Consider the following 10,891-nt stretch of genomic DNA (forward strand, 5'->3'; position numbering starts at 1 on the left):
TTGCCCGCCACCCTGCCTGCTTGTCTGCCTGTCCGCCTTCAAACCTCTGCTTGCTTTTGTATTGTGCTGTCAAATTTCAAACATTTAAACTCAAACCCATCAGATTAGAAGAAAAAAATTAGAGACAACTTTAATTTTAAAACAAAATTAACGATATTAGATACAAAAAATAGAATTAGAAATAGTGAAAAAATAGATATTTTGTTGAGCTCGAAAAAATTAACTGTTCGCGTGTTAGTTACATTTTCACTCATTTGTTACATTCTCATTTTTTTTGTAATTTATACATTTTTTCACACCTGGCTATACCCGAATTCACACCATGCGTTTCTAATTCGAGGAAGTAGTAAAGGAACCTTATATTGAATTTAAAAGTGTCAGGTTTCGTTTAATTTAATCAGTTACTTATGTAATAGATTTCGAGTAGATTGAATTTCCGTTGCCAGGGATGGGCAGTATTTTAGATACATGTATTTAAAAGTATTTCACCCTCCGATTCGCCGTAATTTAACTATCGGAGCCTCTCCTGTCGATTAACAAAATATTTAATCAATATCAAGATTAATTAGATCAATTAATCGGAAGGGCTATCGGAGGGTCAAATAAGATAAGTGTTTAAATACATTATGTAAATACGTGATGTACAAGTAGTTTGTATTTAAATACTCGAAATACTGTATTTTGTATTTGTTAAGAACATTTTTTAAGATACCTTTAAAATAAAGACATTATTATTATTGCGTCTTATTTTTCGTCTTAAATTTTTTCTAAATTGCTCGACATTTTATTTTTCGTTTTGCCCTGCACGTTTTCTTCAACGGTTGAGGATTGGTTGTTAAATTTAGAAAATATATTTCACTTGTCTACTTTAGTACTCTGTAATAGGATGGCGTAGAAATACTGAATTTAATAGAATCATTTGAGGAGCTGAAACGATAAATTATAAGTTTAGCACCTTTTTTTTAATCTCTTCAAGTCAGACTTTGAATTTCTTTACTTTGGCGCGTTTCTTCGATTTAAACGTAAAATTTTTTTAATGAACATGTAAAACTTTATTCAAAAGATACAAATAAATTTGACCTCAAAATATTTTTTTTAACGTTTTGAAAAATTGCAACTAGCATCATTTTTTTTATACCAAAAACTATACCTACAAAAAAATTATCAAAATATTGTACCTCATGTGTAAAATTATTTCAAATTTGCATTTAAAGACGGTTTCGAAAAATTGCAAATGTTTCTTGTAATTTATCTTTCTTATAATTAATCAATATTTTTTTACATGAATTTAAGGAAAATCCTTTAAATATTCGTGCAGTTCTTTATTCTAATTTTAGAAAAGTATCTTTGCAATATTCTGAATTTTCAAACTCAAAAGACAAAAACCGAACAGAAAATAAACGGATTTCAAAAAATATATTATATTTTTAAATTTCAAAAGCTCAAGTTTTTTGTTGGTGGGCTCAAATGATTCAATTGATTTCAGCCTTACCATCTTGAATTAGAAAAATTTTGAATCTTCAACGTTTAACCAATTCAGAGAACATTTTTTTCGAACTACAATTTTCAGGGACAGTGTTATATCGTCAAATCTTAATAAGTATTTTGTATTTAAATACATTTTTGCTTAACATTTTTTCATCCCTGTCTGTTGTTATGTTTACATTGAATTCCTTATATTTTATATTGTACCTGATGTTCATCTCGTTAATTCCTGCTTCTCGACATTTTTATTTTGCGCTCCACTTCTGTTCCTAATATCCATCGAATTCTAAAACTGAAGCGAGGTGTGAATACGGGTAAGAAAAGTATTTGGAAATCTCTTGACAATTACTCACCTTTCAGTTGATCAAAGTTATGTTATCGTTTTTTGTAAAAAATACAAAATTGAAAAAGTATTCATTTTCCTTCGAGCATTGTACAAACACACCTCCAAAAGTTAGAATATTTTTTATATTCATCATCGTCTGTTACAAAAATCAGAACCATCGATTCCAGGAAAATCACAGGAAGGAAGAATGGGAATTGAGAAAATCCTTCTGAAGTGAGTCATTATTCATAAAATTACGTTTAAAAAATGATTTAAGTATATTCATTTCAAAAGGATTTTCTATTTATAAGCGACAACGGACTCTCAACGTAAGTATAAATTTAAGTGAAATGAGTTAAAATAAAAAAAATAACATCGGAAGTCACGACAAACAGAACATTTGCTAGACTATAAAAACTGTTTATTTTGAATCGCGTATACAAAATCGGTATTATTTGATTCTCGCCAATAATGCAGATCTACGTTCCGTGTTTTGGAAAAGTGCCCTGATAAGTCGCTTCACCTGATCGGCTGCAAATTCATGAGCAAGTGGCCCCTTAGAATTCGCCCAGCGATTCTCGATTTCCGTCAAGGAAGCGCCCAGTACAATAATCAATTCCGTTAATTTTCTCCAGTTCCGCACGTGTCTTTGAATTGTTTCGGGTTCCTGAAAAATTTCCAGATTTTCCAGAACATGTGCGTATTTTAATTTGTTAAAGTTTCTTATTTTTACAGGAGTTTTCAGGGAGATCGTGCCACTATTTTAATGTATGATCTATTCAATAAAGACGACAGCTGTGATTATTAGAAATTTGAAGTTTTTTGGAATTTTAGACATTAGAAATCCTAAGCCAGCGAAATTATTAACCTACAATTTAAGGTAAAAGTCCGAGTAATCGTGATGCCAATTTTCTTCAATTTGAATGCATTTTCTACTGTAAAATGCTTAAAATAAATGGGGTTTATCATTGAATATTATAATACCATTAACGGTGACCAATTATTTGAGGAAGGAAGTAACATGTAAAGCTCCCCACTCGGGCCCATTAGTACCCAACTTTTAACATTTTTAACAATATAAATTAAAATGACAACCAAGTTTCATGATTATTGGGACATTTACCTTAAGTTGAAGTACTTTTTTCAAAAAGAAACTTTGGTTTACTTACGGGAAATATTGAAGGCATTCGTTTAACAATCATATTTAAAAGAGCTACCAATTCAGTTGCTAAATCTGCTGGAATGTCCTCGACAGCCGTAACTTTCGTTATCAAATCTTCTACCATTGAATTTGCAATGTAGCCTATAAATTAAAATCATTATTAATAGCAATAATTTTCTGTTCGCAGTGATACTTTTGTTTTAAGATTGGTTTTCTATCTCAATGCGACAGTTTATGTTATATTGACGTTTCAATAATGATTTCTTAAAGTTGGCTATTTAACATTTAAGAATTAATTTATAGGTAATTAACTACAAGTTGATTTAGGTCATTTCACTTATAAAAACAATGAATAGTAATAAATTCATTGCGTGCATTAGGTACTAATTTGAATTATCTCAACTTTGCAATAGTCAACACCTTTTTAATTGCACGGAGCGTTCACGGTGAGCCTCAAACAACTTTAACCGAAATATCCTTGAATTAAGATTAGCATGATTTAGTTACAATCGGAGATGAACCGATGATTAGAAAAAATGTTTCAACCACTTTGACTGTGATGAAAGGGTTTTTTTCAAATATAAAAAAATACCTCCAGACTATACGGCTCTTATGTGGGAATAAAATTTCAAAATAATATTTTACTCCATTTTTAAGCAAAAAGAAGGCTATTATTACATTTAAAATCCAAAAATTAAAAAAATGAAGAATAACCATTAATTTTGAAAAAAGACTTCCATGATTTTTTTAAATTACATATAAAAAACCTCAGAGGAGAAAATTCCGCAAAACAAAGTTCAGTAATATATTTTGTAAATAACTTATTGCACTAAAGGAATATATCACCCTTTGTTGATTTAACAGTTATAATTTTACAGAAAATGTGTAGAACTGTCTTGACTCTATTATTTAATTTTTAACAATGCCTGAGTAAAAAATGTGTATGCTAAATTTTTTTATTTTCTAACAAATAATATTTTTAATTTAAAAAAAAAACCTCCCACGATTTTTTGTGTGTGCAAATATATGCACATTATTTAAAAATAATATTCAGAAAAAAAAACTTATTTGAATATCTTTTTAAGGTCTTCATCATTTGAAAAATTTCCTATGAAAATTAATTCATCCTGATAATACCTTAAGTTGGAGATCTTCAATTTTTATTGGTTTCTCAATTTTAACCGTTTGGATTTAACCCTTAAACTGCCAAAACGCCACGACCGGTACACTGCTCTTCGAAGGCCAATAACTAAGACTGTTCGACACTACAAAAGATTGAGATACATATATTTTCATTGCTTAAGATCTCCTCTTTCAATGATACCATTGAAATTCCTCAAAAAATTTATTTATTATTCCAAGATGCAGTTTAAACAAAACAAAAACATGATTTTTCGTGCCTATTTTTTTTGTGATACATTTTTCAAAGTTTGTCGTGTCTGTAATTATTCTGGGACCCCACTAAGCGGTGGAATAAATGTCTATGCTTTGAGAATCCATGGTTCAAAGATAGATTTTTCGTTTTAGTATTTTCAAAATGGCGTCTTAATGGCAAAATTTTTGTGACAACATTCATGAATTTTTTTACAAAAATTTTGCCATTAAGACGCCATTTTGAAAATACTCAAACGAAAAATCGATCTTTGAACCATGGATTCTCAAAGCTTAAACATTTATTTCACCGGTTAGTGGGGTCCCAGAATAATTACAGACTCGACAAACTTTGTAAAATGTATCACAAAAAAAATAGGCAGGAAAAATCACGTTTTTGTTTTGTTTAAACTGCATTTTGGAATAATAAATAAATTTTTTGAGGAATTTCATTGCTATCTTTGGAAAGAGGAGATCTTAAGCAATGAAAATATATGTATCTCAATTTTTTGTAGCGTCGAGCAGTCTTAGTTATTGGCCTTCGAAGAGCAGTGTACCGGTCGTGGCGTTTTGGCAGTTCAAGGGTTAAACACTTTAAATTAAAAGCGCTCAAAATCAAATAACGGGTTTAAATTAGGTTATTCAAGAATTGACAACTTTATTTGACAATGAAAGTCTTAATAGTTGAAGAATTTCAAACACACTTTCTAAAGATAGTTTGAATAATTTGAATTTCAAGATATGCATCTATTTTTATGCCTAGGCTTGGATTTTATCATTGGTCCATAGTGCCAAGACATGTTTTTTTCGCGTTTTTTAATTAAAATCGTAATTTTAATATTTAAACCATATAAAAAAAAACCCGTGCGTCTTCAGCGTCATCGTGTCACATGGTTTTCCGGATTGGTAGACTTAATAAGGTAAGTTTAGCATAAAAATATTGACCGTAAAAACTGATTCGCTTCTGCAATTTGTTTTTAAGAAAGTGTCAAACAAATTAATAAAATTATGTTTTACATGGGGAACATAATATTTAGTTATCAAGTATATATTTCAATCATTTTAAAACTGAAACATATTTTAATTAAAAATCTAAATAACTGTATTGCACCTAAATCAAATTTTTCACAGAAAATAAACAATTTTATATGTTATAACAAAATTAAATTAAAAACTGCACATCGATAAACTTTAATTATTTAAAAAATAAAATTTCAATCATAAGTAAACAATTGGATAAGCGAACAAATATGTAATTAAACGCATAAATCGTAATAATAATTTTAACTACGTCTGTAGTCATCTTGAATACACCGGCACAAAAAAAAGTGGTCTGTCCGACAGACTACACTAGCATATCTATATGTTTTGGGGTCGCCGAATCCGGTGTCCAAATAACCAACGTGACTCATATTTTTCTGACAAACGAAAAAATAGACGTAAAATCGACAAAAACAGCGATTTTCCAGGTGTATTTTTGAAAAAAAAATATTTTCTCGCCCGGTGGACTTAACCAACATATTTATATGTCTTTTGGGTCGCTGAATTAGAATCTGTGACCCATATAACCAATTTGGCTCATACTTTTTCGAAAATCGCGAAAATAGACGTAAAATCGGCAATACAGCGATTTTTCCTGTATACTTTTGCAACAAATAAATTTTTCATGTCCGGTGGTCTAAATCAGCATATCCTTATGGATTTCGGGTCTCTGAATCCGAATACGGGGTCAAAATAACCCAGTTGGGTCATATTTGATCGAAAAATGCAAAAATAGAAGTAAAATCGACGAAAACAGTGGTTTTTCGTGTACATTTTCGGAAAAAAAAAAATATCTTCAACCCAAGTTGACATATCCAGCATATTCTTATGTTTTTGGGGTCACTGATTCTGAATACTGGGTTCAAATAACCCAGTTAGCTCATATTTTATCGAAAAACGCAAAATTAGACATAAGATCGACGAAAACCTTTACCTTCTTTGACTAGGATTGTCGTTCACTGTAGATTCCCTTTGCGTCTCACATTTTGGTGTTTTTAATTTGTGTTAGACTTCTTGCATAGCAATAGTAGGATTTTTTGTAAATAAGTTTTATTTACTTTTAGCGTTACCCAGGAACAACGACGTGGACGTAGTAAATTCTGTTCCCTTTGGGGTGCTTTATTACCGTGAGTCTCCTTGCCTCAAAAGACCTACGTAGTGGGTTTCGCTTTCGTTTGGTACCTTGATTGACTTGATCTCGTTTTAAACTCCAACAATAGTTCAGCCATATCCCAACATCCCTGATTTCGCCTCTCCATCTCTTTTATATCCTGGTGGAAAATGTTCGCCTTGCTCTTCACTAAAGTCTCCCAGGTGGAAGGGAAACTTATTTATATGCAAAATTCATAAGGCAGCCTAGTTTACCAAAGTTTTTGTAAGTGAATTCTGGATCCTGCACCATTTTTCTTATCTGCGGTCCATCGAAGATCCCCTCCTTTAATTTTGCTTCGGCAAATTGTGGACATTGATCTTCCAAATACGCATAGCAATCGCCATCCTTGTCAAGCGCTTTGACAAACTGTTTCATAAGACCCAGTTTTATATGAAGGGGTGGAATCAAAACTTCTTTTGGTTCAACTAGAGGATCTTCAATTATATTTTTTTGTGCTTGCTCAAACGATGTTCTTTTTGGCCATCTTTTTTTTTTTTTTTTTTTTTTGTAATGACGAACGCGGTCTCGACTGTCCCATAAGCACAAGTAACAAGGTTTATATTGATTCCTGTCAGGTTTGTCATACAAAAGTAGCATTCCTCTTTCCAAAGAGGTTTCCTTCATAGCGTAGGTTCTTGAATCTTCAGGGTTTTCTTATTTCCTTCTCTGTCTTTCAATCGATTGAATGCCTTATAACAAGAACTGCAAATTTTGCGAGGAACCCAATTTTCACTTTGGTTTTGAACTTCCATACCGAAATAGCTTTTATAAATTATTTTTATGTCATCGCTGATTACTCTTCAATTTTCTAAAACCTCAAATTTACCACATATGTAGCAAAATGCATCTGGATCACCCACACATTTATGCGCTATAGTGGAAGTGGATAAATTGGAATTGAAACAGCGCTTAGAAGACATTATCTGTTTTGATTTGGGAGCTTATAGTAATAGTATAAGTATAGTATAGTAAACTAGTGATTTAAAGCACAAAAAAAACTGATAATGCTTTTTAAAACTGTGCTGAAGTCACATTAAGAAGCACGCTTAAAGAGATTGTCACCACTGTCCTCTATACTAATGTGAAGTTCGAGCGGGATCTGTCATTTGTTTTGTTCAGTCATTTTTCTTTGTTCAATTTTACTTCCTTTTTTGCGTTTTTCGAAAAAATATGAGCCAACTCGGTTATTTGAACCCAGGATTCAGAATCAGTGACCCCAAAAACATAAAGATATGCTGGATATGTCAACTTGGGTTGAAGATATTTTTTTTTTCCGAAAATGTACACGAAAAACCACTGTTTTCGTCGATTTTACCTCTATTTTTACATTTTTCAATCAAATGTGAGCCAACTGGGTTATTTTAACCCCGGATTCGGATTCAGCGACATCAAAAACATAAGGCTATGCTGATTTAGACCACCAGACATGAAAAATTTGTTTGCTGCAAAAATATACAAGAAAAATCGCTGTATTCGCCGATTTTACGTCTATTTTTGCGTTTTTCGAAATCGTATGAGCCAAATTGGTTATTTGGGCCTCAGATTCGAATTTAGCGACCCAAAAGACATATAAATATGTTGGTTAAGTCCACCGGGCGAGAAAAAAATTTGGTTTGCAAAAATATACCTGAAAAATCGCTGTTTTTGTCGATTATTAAAAGTTTCCGGATGACAATAAATTCAAATTTAAAAAAAGGAAATTTTAGACAATTTCACTATTTTTGAAAATGTCACAAATATTTAGATATAAATAAATACCTTCAAGAATAAAGAACTTCTAATTAAATTTTAATTTAAAATCAAAACTTTTACAAATTTCAGATAGTTTTCCTGCTAAAAAGCAGGTTTTGAGAGAAAACAATAGTTTTCTATTACTTTAAGAACTGAAATTATATTATTAGTCATGTTTTATGAAATAATAAAGCCTTATTTTTACAAGAAAGTTTAAAATTTACAAAAAAATATTATTTTAAAAATAGTATTTGCAATTGAATTTTTCCTCATTGTCGTTTCTTATCAGGTTTTTGAAGATATTTAAATTTTAATAAATCGTTACTTCTTTTTTTTTTAAGAAAAAAAAACATTCTCTGCAACTTTACTGTTTCCAATTTTGAAAATGAGTAAATAATCTTCAATTTTATTTATTTGTTTGAAGAATATATATTTTTTTTATGTTTAAAAGTTGCTTGAATTCTGAAATAAAATGTTTGCAAAAAAAGGAACGCCTTTCAACTCTGCTATGATTCGAGCCCACGAACTTTCATCAATCGGCCGAAAAACAAAAGGTCTTGTGCTCGAATCGCAGCGGAGTTGAAAGGAGTTCCTTTCTTCACAGACAATTGCATTTAGTCTTCTTTTCAAATTTATTTGTCTTGGGAAAGAAAAAATGTTTCTACGATTTTATTAGTCAAATTTATCAGTATGATAGATTTTTGGTTTGCGGATTCACAATATTCAACATTTTTGAAAAGGCATTAAAAACTAGACATTTTTAAGGTACCTTTTCAATTTAAACATTTTTCAAATTCATCTTTTAAAAATAAAACCATGCAGGAACTAGGTGCTCAAAACTTTATGATTTTAAATTTTAATGGACTCAAATTATACTATTTTAAAATGTAATCGTAGCAATCTTGTTGTGCATTTTTATATCATTAATGAAAAATATTAGTTAGGATTATCATTTTGGTATTATTTCCATTGAAAATTTTAATAATAAATCTATCTCCATTACAAACGGGGATCAAAAAAGAAGTGTGGGACTTAGATTCAATTTCTTTCAATACTTTACAAACTTTCTTCATTCGCAGGTTTAAAAATCATCAAAAGGTTGAAGGAGAACTTTCCAGCTCTACATTTGGTAATGAATGAAAAAAAAAACATACTGACCTACTGCTCTACAGTAAATATTACTCGGCAAAACATCCAACCAAACTGTTTTTAAAAGTTCCAATTGCCGCAGACATTGTCTTAAATCGCGTTCCGTGCCTTCTGGTAATTCCGGTGTTTGCCTTATCGTCGCCAATCCTGTATTTATATATCGAGTTCAATATCGATAATCGGAAAAAACTAATGAATATGTCTATTTGAAAATAACTTTTCGAAAGCTTTTTTTACCTGATTTCCTAAGGATGTCAAATATAAAATCCCTTTGGACCTTCATGTGATTTAGAAAATAGTCCGCGCCCACTTTTCGAAACATTAAAGTCTGATCGGCATATGTTACGTTGTGCTGCTTTAAAATGCTCGACAATCTGTACTCGTATCCATGAACCAAGGTGAGAAGATTGTGGGCGAGGTACATGCAGTTATTGTGAAAAAGAGCTACAAGAATATATTGAATTAGGATACTCAAATCTGTTCCAATTATTTGAAATTTTGCGTTTGGCAAAATTTAGAATATTTTGTATTTTTCCATTTCGTTTTTAATCGATTTGAAAATATCTTCTTACCCACTTGCTGGGGTATGGTTTCAAGGAACTTTTGGTGATGTTCAGGAACCAAACCTGCATACATTTCAAAAATATTCCTACTGGTGTAAAATAATCTAATAGCACATTCGTCTGAACTTTTGCAAGCTTCGTCAAGAATCTCTCGTGCGAGATTTAAAATTTCCTGCGCGCTTTTACTACAAAAAAGATATAGAGTATTACAGTGAAGTATAAAAACAGCATAACATTGAATGCAATAAAGAAATTCATTCCTCTTATATAAAAATATGGATAAAAAAAAACCTTATTCGACAAGGAGGTAATTGGAATGTAACTTCACTCAATTTCCTATTAGTTTTCAAATCGTATTCATCTAAAATTTCATCCGGAAAACAAAGAGGATCCTGTGAATTAAAGGAGATTTTTATAATTCTAAACAAAAATGACCAAAAGTTCACGATTAGTTTTAATAAAGTCGAAATTCACCTGTGGTTCGATTCTTATCGAATCATGGAGATCTTTTTTCATGATATCTCTTGCTCTCACTAACAATCCTTGGCACACTTTGTTTATAAATAAGCTGTCTATATTTCTTGTATATTCAGAAAGAAATCGCTGCTCCTCTGATATAAATCCTAAAAAATATTAAATTCCTGAGTTACTATTTTAGAAAAGTTAAACAATTTTTATTGTATGAGAGAGTACGCCAAATCTACTTTTTATATTTGTGGGTTAATAGTATTTTCATATTTCGAGCACGGAAAAGAATTTAATATATTCATTTTGTTGTGATATTTATATTGAAAATCATAAAAATCTTGTACCTAAAACTATATATGTCAATTCAGTTTCAGGATTATATTGTGATGTTAAATTAAATTCAAAAATATTTTATTCTGAACACAAAGCTATTGAATTTAAAA

The 10,891-nt window shown here is 30.7% G+C and overlaps 1 protein-coding gene across 3 annotated transcripts in view; it reads right to left on the reverse strand.

Annotated features, from left to right (window-relative positions):
• Positions 1 to 2,209: 2,209 nt before the first annotated feature.
• Positions 2,210 to 10,891, reverse strand: part of LOC117181475 (centromere/kinetochore protein zw10 homolog) — a 19,770-nt gene continuing 11,088 nt past the window's right edge. For 2 of the 3 annotated variants that reach the window (XM_033374169.1, XM_033374170.1), the window contains exons 5-11: positions 10,455 to 10,603; positions 10,272 to 10,372; positions 9,990 to 10,165; positions 9,655 to 9,861; positions 9,427 to 9,564; positions 2,980 to 3,113; positions 2,262 to 2,477 (exon numbers count right to left, since the gene is read on the reverse strand). In XM_033374169.1, coding sequence (XP_033230060.1) covers positions 2,262 to 2,477; positions 2,980 to 3,113; positions 9,427 to 9,564; positions 9,655 to 9,861; positions 9,990 to 10,165; positions 10,272 to 10,372; positions 10,455 to 10,603 — 1,121 coding nt within the window. Of the gene's footprint in view, positions 2,478 to 2,979; positions 3,114 to 9,426; positions 9,565 to 9,654; positions 9,862 to 9,989; positions 10,166 to 10,271; positions 10,373 to 10,454; positions 10,604 to 10,891 lie in introns of all 3 variants that reach the window. The other variant, XM_033374171.1, reaches the window with a different exon arrangement.

The sequence above is a fragment of the Belonocnema kinseyi genome, chromosome 10 (assembly GCF_010883055.1).
Source record: "Belonocnema kinseyi isolate 2016_QV_RU_SX_M_011 chromosome 10, B_treatae_v1, whole genome shotgun sequence".
Classification (NCBI taxonomy): domain Eukaryota; kingdom Metazoa; phylum Arthropoda; class Insecta; order Hymenoptera; family Cynipidae; genus Belonocnema; species Belonocnema kinseyi.